Source organism: Sesamum indicum, linkage group LG6, assembly GCF_026168435.1.
Source record: "Sesamum indicum cultivar Baizhima isolate 11 linkage group LG6, ASM2616843v1, whole genome shotgun sequence".
Taxonomy (NCBI): Eukaryota; Viridiplantae; Streptophyta; class Magnoliopsida; order Lamiales; family Pedaliaceae; genus Sesamum; species Sesamum indicum.
In genome coordinates, this window is record NC_142662.1 from 22,675,079 (window position 1) to 22,692,734 (window position 17,656).

General features: G+C 30.9%; 1 protein-coding gene across 3 annotated transcripts; it reads left to right on the forward strand.

Annotated features, from left to right (window-relative positions):
* Window positions 1–1,769: 1,769 nt before the first annotated feature.
* On the forward strand, window positions 1,770–6,753 carry LOC105163794 (uncharacterized). 3 transcript variants are annotated; one of them, XM_011082262.3, is made up of 3 exons: window positions 1,770–2,398; window positions 4,375–5,748; window positions 6,217–6,753. In XM_011082262.3, exons 1-3 carry the CDS (start codon window positions 2,157–2,159, stop codon window positions 6,452–6,454), a joined length of 1,854 nt encoding a protein of 617 aa, XP_011080564.1. In that variant the 5' UTR covers window positions 1,770–2,156; the 3' UTR covers window positions 6,455–6,753. The 3 variants fall into 3 exon arrangements, with proteins under 3 accessions (XP_011080564.1, XP_088738298.1, XP_088738297.1); XM_088882172.1 differs by having other exon boundaries at window positions 1,774–2,398; window positions 4,375–5,777; window positions 6,217–6,350; XM_088882171.1 differs by lacking the exon at window positions 6,217–6,753 and having other exon boundaries at window positions 1,774–2,398; window positions 4,375–5,946.
* Window positions 6,754–17,656: the final 10,903 nt, after the last annotated feature.

Sequence of the window (17,656 nt, forward strand, 5' to 3'; positions counted from 1 at the left end):
GTGAAAATCTTTACTATTAAATAGATTGTATACTTGTAATTTTATAACTACAATTTCAATGAATATACTTTTTTACAAAAAGTCAGAAAAAATTTGCATAATTAGACGTAACCTCAACCACTGCAAATGTAATTTATCAAAAAAATAAAATAGTGCATGTGGCCTATTAACAACTTTTCCATTATGATGTGCCAAGCAAGAGCTACTTGTATACTTCAAAAAAAGCAAAAGCTACTTGTAGCTTTCTATTAAAAGAGAACCATAACCACTTTTATTTAATGTGCTCTATAAATGAAAATGAAATCTCTACTCTCTAGATTATGATGGTCATGTACAATAATAAAATTCACCATTCTTACAATATGCAAATTATTATAATGATTAATAATTGTACTACCCCCTCTACATCTCACATTCAACATTCAAATGGTGTCTGGTTAAATTTATTTAAAAAATTTTATCGTCTGTACATTTTATAAGATATTTTTAAAAATTATAGGATATTAAAATTTTATTTTAGATACAAATTCTTAATTTTTTAAAAATAAAATAATATTATAAAATTTATAAAATATTAATAATAATAATTTTGTAAATAATTTGATTACAATCGGGGTAGTTTGCTAATGTTTTGTTTTGAATTTTATAAGTTATCTGACCAAAAATTCTATCAAATACTTTTTAATATAACATATTTCATGAAGGTATTTGCAAATATTTAATTATAATTTAAATTAAATTAAATAAATGTGTTTGGAAATACAACATATGCTTATATTTTTATTACGTTAATTTAGAATAAAAAAAAATATAAACCGATGAAAAAAGTATTATTTTCTTGTAACTATTATTTCTGAGCACTCCCAACTTTTGATGTCTTAATTATTTACCTATTTTTTATTTGTTTTAAATTAACTATTATTGAAAATGATAAATTAAGTTGTCAGTCTTTAAATTTAGATCTAATTATATAAATATCTCATACTTTTTACCACGTTACAACTACATATCTTAAATCCTAATTACAAGCTATTTAATGGTGAAGTTTTATATAAGGGGTAATTACACTTTCCTCCGATGAGCTATGGTGTAATTATACTTAAACCCCATGTGGTTTGAAAAATTACATTTAGCACTTATGAGGTTTGTTTCCTTCTAACAAATAAGTCCACCGGTTAGTCAAAATTCACTCAATTTACTGATGGTAACAAAAAAATTGAATGAAAATTGATATTTATCATCGATTTATTCATTACTATTTTATTGCAGGTCAAATATTTTTTTTCATTTAAACTACCCTTACAACAGTGAAAATCAATGCATTAATGCACAAAGATGTATGAGGGTAATTTGGTCATGAAAAAAATTATTTGACTTGCAATAAATCGATAATAAGTCAATTGGAGGTAAATATAGATTTTTTTTTATTAATATCAGCAAATTCGTGAATTTTGACTAACATAGGGACTTATTTGTTAGATATAAACAACCTTAAGGATGTTAGATGTAATTTCTCAAACCACGAAATTTAGGTATAATGGGAGTGCAATTATCCTTTTATACAGATACCCTCGTGATATATTATACAGAGATTTCTTAGAGGGTGTACTTATAATTTTATAAAAAAATACGAGAAATTTATATGATTAAAATCACAATAAAGTATATTTATAATTTTATAAAAAAATATAAAATGTTCGTAGCAAGTTGTGAAGGGGAGGCAGCTGAGGTGAGGTGTTTTACCCTTAGTTTGAATAACAGCCGTCGCATCTTTTTTACCTTTAACCCAAATCCAAAATTCTGGAGCTCAAACGCACGCGCTAATGGAGTTGAGATTCTCCTTCTACTTCTAGAGCCTCACCGCCACCCTCCTTATATATATATATATATATTTCTCTGTGTAATCAAATCCCTTATTTTCCGCCATTCTATCTCCATAATCTTCTTCCTCCTCCTCCTCTAATATATTATTACAATTTGATTTGTTTCTTCAAATGCCTACAATTACTAGCTAGCTAAAAGCCAGCTAGAGAGTGAGTTGGGATTGGGAATGATGAAAAGCTGAGAAATGGGCTTCAGTTTCCAGCTCCACATTTTCGATCCAAGATTTGTTGTGGGTTTTGTTTTTTAAGAGTGGTAATTTTAGTTCTGGAAAAATGGGGGTTTTGGGGGACTCGTGGTGTTTCTGCAATGGTGGCGGCAAGTCGGAGAGAATCAAGGCCGCTATTTTCTCCGGGAAGGCTCCGGCAATGGCCAGAATCAATGGTGGCGGCACCGGCTTCTTGATCCACCGGAATCTGCTTCTCACCACTCACGCTAATCTCCCGTCCGTTGCTGCTGCTGAAGCTGCCGAGATCCGGCTCCACAATGGCCTCTCCGCTAGCCTTTTTCCTCATAGGTGAGTTTCTATATGGTGTTTGCGCTGTGAGCATATGTGAAGTGCTTATTTTTCTTTATATTAATTTCCTCTTCCGAAGTGGATTGAGCTAATGAATGAACGTGCTATAAACGTCTGTAGCAATAATCGTTTTTCTTCTTTCCTTTTTGAAATTTTCCTTTGTTGATTTCGTAAAGTGTAGATAGGTGACAGGGTACGAAAATGGGGTCGAATTTGGTTTATGATATATTATATATCTGATAGAGATCAGATTTCCAGTGTTAGTGTGCAGATTCTTTGCTAGAGATGCCGTTCTCCTTAGTTTGAAAGATAAAAGGATATAGAAATTTGTGGAAACAGCATCGAAATTCACTGGTTCTAATTATTACTGTCATTGATCAATCGCATATCAGTTGGTTTTGTCCTTTAATTCTTGTTTAATTGACCAACCACCTATACTAGGGAGTCTAATGATGGCATTTAATGTATGGTATGACAGTAGAATCTAGATGATTGACTGTTGCCTCATTAAATGTCTCATTGATCTATTTTTGTTTTTAGAATAAACTGTGTGGTATATGAATGCCAATCAACGGTCTGATGTTACAAGTCCGAAAGCATAACTAGGATGTGATCTGTGCTGTCTAAATCTAGCACGCCTTCCCAAGCAATGAGGAATTCTGTTAGTGTTGCGATGAACAAGGGGCAATTTGAAGCTCGGAAAGTAACATATATAGTTCTTGAGGTCCTGAATGATAGCACAGTAAAGGAGTAATGGTGAAATTTTAACCAATAGATTCACACAACACGGGACAAATTGGATTCTAGTGATTTATGATTTCTTTATGATCAGGCCATATGATTGCAGTAAAGCAGTAACAATTATGGTAAAAATAGTGTGTCGGTGAGCATGGTGTCAATTTATAGTGACATGGTGTCCTGAGCATGTTCGCTTGTTACGTCAGAATAGTGCGTCGGTGCTACCAAACACATGAATTATTGCTGCATGATATTTTCTCTACTATTGAATTAAGAGGCGGGATGTCAATTTAAAATGCCAAAAGAAGCTTGTGGGGGAAACATTCATATCGATTCTATTTGCAGTTGATGTTTCCCTCATTAAACATAATTTGCTTTGTTTGTAAGTTTTTGCCTACCTCCAGTGTCTTTTTGGGGTTGTTGCTGTGACATTCTTTTAATTCGTGAACATTCAAATTAGTGAGTGAGCTTTCTCATCGACTTGCTCATTATTCATTAATATTGTACTATGGGACTGATCCAACATTTCACAAACAGCTGAAAATGAAATTATGGCTCGTCCCCGTTTACCTTTAGCACATTCACATGCTTTTTAGTGTGATTAGCACCTTTAAACTCAATAATTATTAGTAATTACTATAAGCTTTTTAATCTTCCTTCTTCAGCACTTTTGCATCTTGTATTAGTACAATTACTCTTTTAATTTCATTAATCATCATTAGTTAGTAAAAATTATTAATCTCCATGTCCTTCTGCTTATAGTAGCCCATCTTAAAAATTGATGACCACAGTTCTAGTAATGTTTTTATTTGCATTGTTAACTGTAAGCATAGTTCGTGAACTAATTACTATATCTTTAAAGGTTGTCAAATGCTGAAAGTATAACTAATAAGAGGGTTGAAAGTCTAACACAATTGCTCGAACACTGATTTATGATAGTTTCTTTCGAGTTGTTGGTTAAGATAAAGATGAAAGCTTATTTGAAGTTCTGAACATAGGTGACAGGATATACAACCAAATATTATTTTATAACCACTAAACCTACAGATATTTCTCAAATTGTAAGTAGTTCTCGACAGTGTGATTTATGTCTGCCTAGCTTCCATGGTTTCTTGGAATCAACGTCTTGAACACACACACACATATATATATAGACACACACACATGTATACACATAAGAAGAAATGCATCCATACAGGGACAAGTTATGCCTTTTCTATATCTTCTATTTGATCCAGGTTCTTTATCACAAGCTCTGTTCTTGATCTGACAATGGTGGGCCTTGATGCTATGGATGGAGAGTCAAGTGCACCTGTGCAGCAACTTCACTACTTGAAAACTTGTTCAAAACCAAATCTGGAGCTGGGAAGTTTAGTTTATCTTTTAGGATATACAGAGAAACACGAGTTGACCGTGGGTGAAGGTAAGGTAGTAATAGCTACTGACAACCTGATTAAGATGTCGACTGATGGAGTAAACTGGAGTCCAGGTTCTGCTGGTTTTGACGTTCATGGCAATCTTGCTTTCATGGTTTGTGATCCTATGAAGCTCGCAACATCTCCAAATACCAAATCCTCCTCAACTTCTTCATCCTCATCATCATCATGGAAAAAGGACCTGCAATTTGGTATCCCTATTCCCATCATCCGGGATTGGCTGAATCAGCATTGGGAGGGGAACCTCGATGAACTGAACAAACCAAAATTACCATTGATACGGTTGATGTCCTCGGGCCAGAAAAGTGAGCATTCTTGTGCATCATTCACAATGCGTCAAGTCTTTAAGTCAACTGAAGGTGAGAAAGAGGGGACAACACCAACATCATCGAACATAATATCCAGACCAACAGACCAGCCCGGACCAAGTTCAGCTGTTGTCAACAATTTGGAGAACGAGAACTCGTCTGGCGATCCACAAGGTGCAACACATGTGCCAGGGATTCCAACCCCAGAAATTTTTGAGTCCCCTATGTTGACTTCAACGCCAGTAAGGAAGAATGATATTACTCAAATTCAGCTCTTGGATATCAATTTTCCACCAAGAGTTGCTAAAGCTGCACTATCACCAAAACAACTAGGAAAGCTGCTGCCGAGCTGTGACCAGAATTACGTCAAGGATTTCTTATTGCAACCACCAGCCAAAGAAGAACAACATTGTGAAAGAAGGCCATCTGACCTCATCCCTGATGCTGAATCAACAGGATCTATTAATGGAGCCCAGAGCGAAGTTCAATCAAGTTCATCCCGAGTTGATGTTTCAGAGATACCGCATGAATACAGCAGCGAAGGAGAAACAACCATGTATTCTGCTGAAACTGCCGAAAGTCGGAACTATACAAGTCCAAGAGAGGGAAAGTTTCATGAAGTTGGAAGGAGCCAGAGCTGCGTAAACCCCAACAGATGGGGGCCGATGCAAAGAAATCACATTGGCCGTGGGGCTATGCTGGAACGGCACAGGAACTTCACGCAAGGGAGGAAAGTATATTCGCAAGGCGCAACTTCTCAAAGGAGCAACGACTACTTCAGCCCAACAGTTTCTTCGATCATGAAGAAGCGGAACAATTTGGAGCAACCAAACAGGCCACGGCAAAGTGCAGGCCATACATCTCCAAGGTGGATGTTCTAACAATATGCCATTGATGGTAGTTACATTCTCTTTTATATCTACCCTATATGTCTGTCTGTGCACACGACTCGGTTTTTCGCCTATACCTGTAATTATATTGATTCTTCTGACAAACAACAATGTAAAAACACCCTTATTTTTTCTTTTTATTGGGGTACAAAGAAAGTAATCTTTCCATTAGCAAATTTTCAAACTGGCTACTAAGCTTGCACTTCATGCATCACACAGGTTGTGATATCAATTTAGCTGATGAGTTCCAACATTTCCTGTTAATTCAAACGCACATAAATCTCCAAGAATTATACCAACTTGTAATTGAACCTGTGACTTTGGGGTTCAGGCAATAAATAGACACTTGAAAGTCTGCAATTATGTGTTCTAAAAGTTAATTAAATATCCATCTCCAGCACCTTCAATTCTTGTGCCTAACTCAGACTCCCTCCCCGGTGCTTCAGGGGATCCCTCCCTGAAATCCTTGACCATGATCTCCAATGTCCTCCGCCCATAACTCACCACCTCAGTCGAAGACGCAGGAGCAGCCTCAAACACCAACTGATTGCGGCTCTACCAAAGCAACCAGCAAATCAGCAAGAACAGATCAAAGTCTCGGCCCTCCAATGCCTCTCCAACAGTTCACATCCAATCTTCCACGTCCCAAGAAACGCTGGCAATGATGGCTCATGGCAATCCTGACAGCGCCCCCAAACCTGTCCCGCGAAGGTGCATTTCAGCAACACGTGTGAAATATCGTCGGTCACATACTGGCAGCGCGCGCCACGCACCCGTCATTTTTAAAAGGTGAGCTGTGTCAACCATCCAACTACCTACTGCACATTAGGTATAGCATCTACAGAACATGAGAAGCAAAATTAACGATGCAGGATATATTAAGATTGTATTGTAATTTTTGTTCCAAGAAAATCAGTTTTGTGGAAACATGAGATATAATTTGGGATACATGTTAATTACAATAACTATTGATCCAATGTGTTGATCTAAGACGTAGAATAATGAAAGTGACACGTAAGGTCAGTGTAAGGTACATAGTTTTTTCCCTGTAAAAAGTGAAAAATGATAGTAATATTTGGAGGGGAATATCATATGAATTCCCAAAAGAATGTAAAGTAGCACATGGTTGGGAAAGTTGCAAGAACCTGTTACATAAAATAAATGTTTTATTAGTACACAATTAGCACTTTTGGAAGAGTTTTTTTCTTTCTTTATCTTAAAAGTTTCTCACATACCTAAATGTCTCCTCTTTTTCAAGTGATTTTTACCCAAAATTTTGCTTTTAAGTGCAGATGAAGAGATCATCAAATATTGGTAAGTGTTTCTTTCAATTCCCAAAAAACTTTTTTAAATCAGGAATTCACAACTTTTTTATGGTAAAGATTTAGGTTCTTATACTCAATTTACCTAAGTTTTATTACCTTTTAAGAAGAATTTTAAGTGGGAAAAGTTACTTTTTTTAATTTAAAATTGTGGCAAAATTTAATATATATATATATACATATATAAATAATAAATATACTTATCTTTCTTTCTTTATTGTCAAATAGAATTTAAGGCAAATAACACTTTTTCCCTAAACAAAATTACGTTTCTGTAGTAACCTCTCTAAAAATAAAAGGAAAAAGTATTATTTTAGTCCGCTAAGTATGCCTAATTTTAATTTTAGTTCGATAACTATGTCCATTTTTGTTTATGTCCAGTAACTTACGAAATTGCTTACTTTTAGTCCTCTGGCAGATTTTCGAACAATTTTACCCCTATGAGTGGATATGGACTAAAACTGCCTTTCCATATAAAAGAATTGCAAAAAGATTCATTACATATATATATAATAAATTTGATTTTTTTTTATGATATTACCATTATAATAGTACATGATCTGTTATAAAAATTGATTTTTTTCGCCTTCTTCTCCCCCTTCCCAAAGAAAGAAAAAAAAAAATCTACAGCGTTGGATTGATCCAGGATATCTTCTTCTCTATTGATCTTCTACTATAATTTCATTTTTTAATTATTGTGAAAGAATAATTTAATTATAATGAAAATCACACAATGATAGGACTTTTGTTGCATTTCTTTTTCTTTTTTTTTTTTTTTTATTAAAGGTTGAAGTAGATTTGATAGGCAAAATACTACTAATTAATTAAACAATTTCTTGGAGTAAATATGGGTTCAATTTTTTTTTTTTTTTGCTAATATCAGTAAATTTCATAAATTTTAAATTACCTATTTACTAAATAAAAACAAGCGCTAATAATACTAAATGCACTTTTTTAAATCATAGAAAATATACTAATTACAGTAAATTTCAGTGAAGGACGGTGTAATTATCCCTTCAAATTACGGATGGAACTAATTCATTATTTCAAAGTACTTAGGTGTAGCCCACGAGACAATATAGTATGTTTGATGTTGTTTAGTAGGAGACAAAAACTATTGTTCATTGTCAAATTATGTCTCTTTTATATATATTGATATATATGTGTGAGTATATATATAATTTTTTAGTTGTAGGGTTTATAATTAGTGTAGACTTATTTTAACAAAAATAAATGAGGCATTGTTTCAAAACATTTCAAAACACCATCAAAACTTTCAAAATAAATTAAGGCAAATATTATCCATGTTTTAGCCCATCTCGAAGATAAATCAAAATTGAAACCAAACATTATGCATGTTTTTTACCGTTAGGATTTGGATCTTGAAAAGTTTGTCATTTCGCTTTTTTCATCCACGTCATAAATTGCATCTCATCTCCAACACCAACTTGTTTGCTCCTTTTTGCTTTTTCTTTCTGCCCTTTTCATCCTTTTTCATTAATATCCATTTTTCACTTTGCCCCCTCCTACTATGAAGATGGTGTCAAACAACCCCCCCCCCCCCCCCAATAATCTTTAAAACTTACTTCTTAGTTGATTGATGAGAAAATTGTAATTTTGATCCTAAAACATAAGGTAGGTTGCAATATTAATCCTATATTTTTAGAAATAATTAATATTAGTCTACATTTTAAGAAAATATTAGAAAGTTGGTTTCATATTTTAAAAAATGTTGTAAAGTTAGTTCCACATTTTTTGAAAACGTTGCAATATTAGTCCCAAATATTGCAATTTTTTGACGGTCTTACTAAAGCTTTGCAACTTTTACTAAAGTGTAGATAACATTAGTTGTTTTAGAAAGTATGTGACTACTATTGTAAACCATCTTATACCTTAGAACCAAAATTGTAATTTTCTCTTGATTGATTGATTATGTTAAACATGAATATATCATTCGTAAAAAAATGGTTTATGTTTATTGAGACAGTGTTGTTATAAGTTTTATACATTATATATTGGAATATGGAAAAGTTGCATTTTTGTTCCCACTGGATAGGATCGTTCTTACTGTTGGTCCTTTGTTTTACTATATGGACACTTTTAGTCCCAAAATCTCAAAAATTCAATACTATTGATCCTGTGCCATTAAACGTGACAGTAAAGGATCATGTGCAGTTAGTCAACAACGATTGACTTGATAAATAAATGCCTAAATTTAATTTTGCCCCCTATATTTTTCAAAAAGGGTTAACTCCTTCCCCCATGTTTTAAAAATAGACTAAAAACCTTCCATATTTTGAAAAACTCTTTCTTTAACTCAATTTAATTAAAATATATATTTTTTAATTTTATAAAGATCACCCTCCTTTATATTTCTTTTATTTTGTGATCTTATTTTGTATTTTTTTTCCTCGTAAAAAAGTATTATGTTACTTCTAGTTTATGTGGATGATATACTTCTTGCAGGGCCTTTAGAACAATTGATTTATGAAGTTAAGTTGTATCTGCACAAAGAGTTCACAATCAAGGACCTTGGAACAATGAAATACTTTCTAGAGTTACAGATTGCCCGATCATAGGAGGGGATATCATTCACACAGGCTAAATATATAAAAGATTTTGTTGAAGATGCAGGTCTTCAGCATTCAAAAGTGGCAACAACACCTCTGCCAGCAGGGATAAAGTTTGTTGCAGATGCTGGAAGTGTATTACCAGATCCAGAGCAATACCATAGATTAGTAGGGAGAGTTTTGTATTTAGGCTTCTCAAGACCTGATATCTCACATGCTTCACAACAATTAAGTCAGTTTATGTAGGTTCCTTGTCAGTTGCACTCGGATGTTGTGTTACACATGCTCAAGTACCTTAAAGGAACAACAAACAAGGGACTGTTTTTTTCTCTCAAGAAAGCCTCTAGAGTTTGAAGGCATATGCGGATGCTGATTGGGTAGCTTGTTTGGACACAAGGAGATCCCTTACAGGTTATTGTGACTTCTTGGGACAAGCTTTAATATCATAGAAAACAAAAAAACAGAATATGGTTTCAAGATCATTGACAGAAGCAAAATATAGAAGCTTGGCAACCACAGCGTGTGAGTTAGTTTGGATATATAATCTTCTTCAAGATATGCCAGTTTTAGTTCCTACTCCAATACCGTTCTTTTGTGATAATCAGGCAGCGATACATATCGTGGCAAATCTGATCTTCCATAAACGGACTAAACACTTGGAAATAGATTGCCATTTGGTTAGGGACAAATACAAAGAAGGTTTTTTGTTGCCATCACATGTCTCTTCCAGACTGCAGCTAGCGAACATCTTCACTAAAAAATAACGGGTCAAGTATTTTCATAGGATAATGAGCAAGTTGGGCTTGAGAGATATGACACTAAGTTCAATTGAAGGCGGAGTGTACAGAACTATCTTACTCAATTCAATCAAAGTCTCGATCTTTTCTAGTTACACATTTCTTCAGATATAAATACTAATAGGAGAAATTATTATGTAAGTGATCTAAATTTCCATAATTTTAAAATAAAATCTATGGATTACGAGGTTTCAGTGTCACCAGTGTTGTTATGGAAGAGGAAGCTTTTGTGGGATTAACTAATGAGAAAATGTAGGAACTTTTTGGAAAAGGACTTAGTGAGAATATTTTCTTTATTCATTGTGGGTTGAGACAAAATCTTAAATTATGGAAAAAGTAAAAAAGAAAAAGTTGTGAAGATATGCAAAAGAATTGAAAGCAACATTAATGTAATCCCAACATCTTTTCCATACAATGGGCCACTTAATTAGCTAGTGCTGTTATTTACATATTCATAATATATAATTAAGTCATCAATACAAAATTAATTCTTGTTTTATATGTAAGTAGTGAATCACCGACACCTTTAAAATTAGATTTAATTACATAAATATTTCTTTATTTTTTGAAAATTGCAGCTACAACCCTAAAGGGGTATTTATGCAAAATGTCATCATTAAATAGGGGGTGTTGATGTGTGTATATAATTTAAATTTTTATTATATTTTTTTATGAATAAATACATTTACACCCCCAATTCAGGATTTGTTTACACAAACCACTGACAACAAAAAATTATGAATAGTTTGTGTAATGATGTTGACATTTTAGAGGAGGTATATGTGTAATTTTTTAAAAAGCAGGGGTAATTTGTGTAAATGATGCTGATGTTTTTTTTGCGTATTATATATAATTATTTGACAGACGGGTTATTTGTGTAGACAGACCATAGGATAGGGGTGTAAATGTAACAGTCCCTATATTTAATCTAATTAAATAAAAATATAAGTCTTTTCTATATATATGAGGCTAAAACATTAGTTATAACTAAAGACAATGACAAAATATTTTGGTTGTATCTAATATTATAGGAATTATTGATTAACCATAATAAAAAACTTAAACTTTTATATTTATTATTTAACTGTGGTGAATAGTATTAGTCTAAAGTTAATTACCTTAATTCGTTAATCTCCATTAGATTTTTATTAATTTTTTTATGGAGAACAGACAAAAATGTCCTTATGGATTATACATTATAATTTTACTTACTTTTTAAAAATATTTTAAATTTTTTTATAAACTAAGTGGGTAATTTTTTTTTCAATTCTTTCAAACTGTTCCATCCACTTTGATCGCTTTTTTTTTATAAATATATATATATATATATATAACCAACGCAAAGTTGACTATTCTAAACCGTCATCGAAAAATTATAGCAAACATCAATGGGAATATTTGTAAATTTTTAAACAATGATGGGATATTCGTAATTATATCAAATCTAAAAACAAATTAGTATAATTTACTCATATATAATATAATATATATATATATATATTTTGCAGTGTTACATCATGAAAAGGAAATACACATGATATTATTTGATTGTATATAGTATGTTTCCATGTTGTGGTCGCCCTCTGTGATGTACACTGCAACATCATCACATTCTATTTATTGCATTTCCCCTCAACTTCCAAATTTTGCTAATGTCACACTTACTATTTGTTTTTGTATTTAAAATAAAACTAAAACTTGAAATATTTATTAATAATTTTGATTTCAGTCTGGGTTATGAAGTTTGGTGTAATTACAGGTAGACTTATTGTGATTTGAGAAATTATATTTAGTACCCATGATGCTTATTTTTGTGCAACAAATCAATCCATCCGTTAGTAAAATTTTTACGAAATTTTGTTGACATTAGTAGAAAAGTTGAATGAAAATTGATATTTACTCCTGACTAATCTATTATAGATTTATTGTAGGTCAAACGAATTTTTTCAGACCAAACTATCCTTATGTATCTTCATCCTTATAAGGGTAGTTTGATCGCAAATAACTTGTTTCACCTGCAATAAGTTTGTACTTAATTAATCGAGGGTCAACAAAATTTTTTATTCAACCTTTTTACTGATATCCGTAAATTACGTGAACTATACTAACAAATGGATCTATTTATTAGATTGAGACAAATGCCAGGGGTATTAGGTGTGATTTTTTGAATCATAGAAAATCTACGGTAATTATTTCAAATTTTAGGGGAGGAAAGTATAATTATCCCTTAAATAAATCAACCCCCAAAAAAAATAGAGGTGCTATTTATGGCATATACTTAAAACAATGTAGTAGAAAATAATTACCAAGAAATAAAGGTTGGGACAGCATTTTTTTTGTTTTGAAGAATGTGTCCTGAAAATTTCTTGAATTACTAAAAATGTATGTACACAAACAAACTTCACTTGATCCTTCCCTTTCACCACTTTTCTATTATTGTATTTTTATTTTAAAAATAATTTTATAGTATAAATCCTAAAAATTGTGGAAAGGGGTGTTTTAGTACGAGTTCTGACTCACCCCATTTAATTCTAATTGAATTAAAAATTTATTTCGAAACTCGCTCTGCCCTCATAGTTAGATTCGATACTCGTCTTAATCCATTTCAAATCCCTCTCGGATGTTTTTGAAAAATTAAATTATTTATAAATATTTAATGATATATTATTATGTGAAAAATATAATTTATTTTATTAGTATGCATTAAATAAAAAAAAGATTAAATATATTACTAAATATTAATGAACCAGAACAAGTTTTGAAGCCTCTCATCGAACACAACTCGATAAATTAGATTCGAACTTGCCTCGTTCAGAGCTGTTTCAGTCCGACTCGGCCCGACTCATTTGCCATCGTTCTTGGTGAGTGTGTTGTACTAATGAAGCTTTTATGACAACATAAGAAAGCATAGAAGCAATTCACACACTAAGGTCAAGATACGGTAATACCATAGTTTATTTCTCTCTTGAATAATGATATTTGGTCCGTCCTTTGTAATATTTTAGTTGTATATTTATTGTAGAGTCGTGGGAAATTCAACTTATATTAGTAATTTATTTTAAACTAAAAGCGTGTTCCGCACAGAACCCGTTTTATTATTGTTGACGTACATATTTTGGTGGTGTAGTTTGTCGGCCACAGACAGCAGTCGCAGGTACCGATGAAGAGACAAAATGACTGAATAGTTCAAGACTAATTAATGTGATTACCATATTATTAAGCTACTATCTTTTACACTAATACATATTTATTTTTCTAAGTACCGTCAAGACCACTTGCTCGGCCTGACTCTGATACCATGTCGAACGATCTTCTCATCTAAAAATTTAAATTGATTAATTATTGTGTATTACAATGATCTTTATAAAATTTGACGTAATTACGAATATCTTCTTGTTGTTTGAAAGATTATAAATACCCCACTGATTTTGATGAAATTATGTGATCCTTAGATGGATGTATGAAATTGTCAACTTTGCTCTTACTATATCTTTTTTAAAAAATAAAAATTTGTAAAAGAATTTAATGGAATGGATGAAAGAAACTAACAAATTATTAAAAAGGTTATCTACTTAGTCTATTAAAAAAAATAAATAAAATTATAATTTTTATTCTAAAAGGTATGTCGGCCTGCTTACCTCAAAAATGAATAAAAACTTAATAGAAACTAATATATCGGGTTAATTGTTAAACGATTATTAAAATTAGGAGAGTATTGAGAATTTTTCAAACAATAAAGAAATATATTTATAATTATGTTAAATTTCAAGAAAGATCGTTGTAATTTATGGTGAATTATTTATTGAAATGTGTAAAGTAAAATAAAAATAATTAATTTTTGGGGTTACTATACATCCCACTTATGAGTCCAACCCATAACATCAATCAATACTTTTAAAATAATAAATCATATAATAACAATTATTAAGTAAAATAAAAATAGTTAATTAATACTAAAATTGAGAGAATAGAGAGAAATATATTAATAAGGGTTAAATATATTTTGCATCCCAGAAGTATGTTATCCTCATCAAATATCCCCTTAAATTAAATAAATTTTCATTTAACTGCCTATTTTTGGGCAATCCTTTAAATTAAATAAAAATTAATAAAAATACCCTTAACTATTAATAATATGATATATATTCACATGAATGCCCTCTATTCTTTAATATATCAATCAATTTAAAAAAATTATTGAACTACAATATTTATAAATTAATTAAGTATAAAATAATTATTTTAAATTCGAGTATATAAATAGTTGTATTGATAATCAGTAAACGTTTAGAAAATCACTAATTTTCAGTTAACAAACAAAGATGCATTTTTGCATATTAAAATTTTGCGTACTGGTATTTTAGGGTATTGACAAACCTAACGTGTTGAACCTAAGGTTAAGCAAAGGGGTAAAATTGAGTTACTATATGGAAAGACAGAAAAAGAATTACCTCTAACTCCCAAATTACCTACTTGACGTTTGGGTGTCAAAACAATAGGCTCGACGATCACTTGTAATATTTTTGTCATTAGAATTATCTAATGTAATGTACAGACATAAATTTATTAAATATATTTTAATTTACAAATACTAACATTGGTCTAATTAATATAATTAATCCAATATTAATTTATTAACATCATAAATGCGTAAAAATTGAAGTCAAAATCGATTGATATATTAAATTATAGAGGGCATTATAATAAATATATCATATTACTAATAGTCAAAGGTATTTTCTTTAATTTTTATTTAATTTAAAGAAAAATCATAAGAATAGAGGGTAATTGAATTTCTTTTTTTAATTTAAGGAATAATTGATAAGGACATTATACTTTAGGGGTATAAAATGTATTTTTATTTTATTAATAATTAATGGATGATGGGGTATGGCGAAATGCATAGTCGGCGAGAGAGAGAGAGAGAAAGAGGTGAAAAGACCACATAAATGTGTGTGTCTGTACCAAGAAAGAATCCAACCATCATCATACTATTATCATTATTACTATTATTACTATGTTATGTGTACTGTGTATGAAAAAGAGAAGGTCTTTCACACTTACAAATAATTAAATTAATTTTTTATAAAATTAAAAATGCTTTTCGACCAATAGAATAATTGATTTATTTAACTTTTTAAATTTTATATTTTTTTATTTTTAATATAATGTATTAATTTATATATATTTTATAATATTATTTTTAATATATTTTAAAATATAAAAAAAATAATTCATTATATACATACATAAACGACGCGTTAAATAATAATAATAATATAAAACAAAACATTATTAATCTATTTGTTTTGTTTGTGCAACAGAAGGTGTCGGTGCCACCACCTACACATCACCCACCCTTTTTATTATTATTGTTTTTGCTATATTCGGCAGATGGTCAAATCTTCCTCTCCAACTCTTTTCAACTTGTCACTAATGAAATCATATTTGATAACCACTTATCAACAATTAACATGTCCTCACCTGCCCTGTCCTAATCTACTGCTTAAACAATTAATATTAAGATTTTATGAGCAAGTCCGACGTCATAACTTCAGATTTCATCATTAGATGTGTGGGTATTTGTCTCATCACTCATAATTATTTTGATGTATGAATTAAATTGATTTATTACTAGTTTGTTAAATATTGACGTAATCATATAATTTTACAACTAAAAAACACAGTTAAGAATGCCATCTTGATTGATGATTCGGACTGAGGTCTAAGTTGATGTGTTAAGGTCTTGCTACAGATTCAATATGAAGCCGGTTGTGGCAAGTTCAGTTTGGGGGTAATTGATCAACTTGAAATTAAAGACACGTTAGGCTCGTTGCGGTGGTTTTCAACTGAAATCCTCTGACGTTTACGTCTGATTGAGTAGAAACAGACGAGGTGTAGCTGACCAGCTATATTTCATTAGCATTCATAGATGGCGTTCTGATTTGAAATAAAGAAACATGATTCTTGTTCGTGTTTGATCATATTAACATCTTCTAAAAGGTATAAATGGTCTTTAAGAGGATTATTTATGATTTGATCGCTATCAATATATTCTGACTATCTTATTGTAGTAAAAGATTTTTTTTTTCTTTTGGAACTTTCTAATATTTATTTTGAAAATATGTATTAAGTTTATCTAACTTGCATTTACGGACTAATTTTTTGCCCGTTTTGTTTTATATTTATTTATCTATTTTCAAGTAAATTGACGACCACAGAGCAACGATAAACATTAACACGCACAAACCTTTTTCCATGCATGTGTATAATAATAACCCTAGTATATATAGCTCGGTCCCAAATATTACACGATCACGATAATTAGCCTAAAAAGATGAAATATATTATTTTATAAAAAAAATAATTCCGTGTGTCATAATTAATCATCATTTTTTAATTAACTAATACTCCAATAAATTCCTCGTCTTTCCCCAAAATAAGGGTTTCAAATTTTTATTTGTAAGCTTCGAATGTTAACTTTATTGTATCCTAAAAGAAAATTTATAATCGTCCCGACAACAATATAATTACAATGATATTTACATGTATAGGCCCAAAATAAGTTATATATATATATATATATATAATTTTCATATTAAAACAACAAATAAAGTCGAAGAATATATGTAGTAATTGCGGATTTTTTCTACAACATCAAATGCCATATGTTGTATAAACCGATCGATCGATCGAGCATTAAGACATGAGTACCTACATCAATAATAGACACGAATTTTGTCTATAATTGCTTTATATTATAAATAAAAAATTATAATTTTTAGTCTTATAACTTTAACGTAACATATTCTCGGATTCATAATAATAACTTAATAATTTGTAAAAAATATCTATTTTTCAGTCATTCTGCCGGGTTTCATTTGAAAATTGATGGGTAACGGCCACATATTTTTTTTTTTTGGTTAATTTTTTGAATGAAAGTTGGTAGGAGAATTGAAAATAAGAATTCTTATAATTATGAGACTATTTTCGATAATTCCATACGCAATAGAACTAAAAATGTGTAAAGCATAATTATGAACGAAAAATACAATTTTTTTCCTATTGTAAAGTGGATCGAGGTTGAAGGGATTGAAGAGAAACGAAAGAAATATTCGTTGCAGTAAATAATTCAAATTATTGTTAAAAATTCAAATAATTTTTTTAGATTGAGTTGCGGATATCTTACTCTCTTTT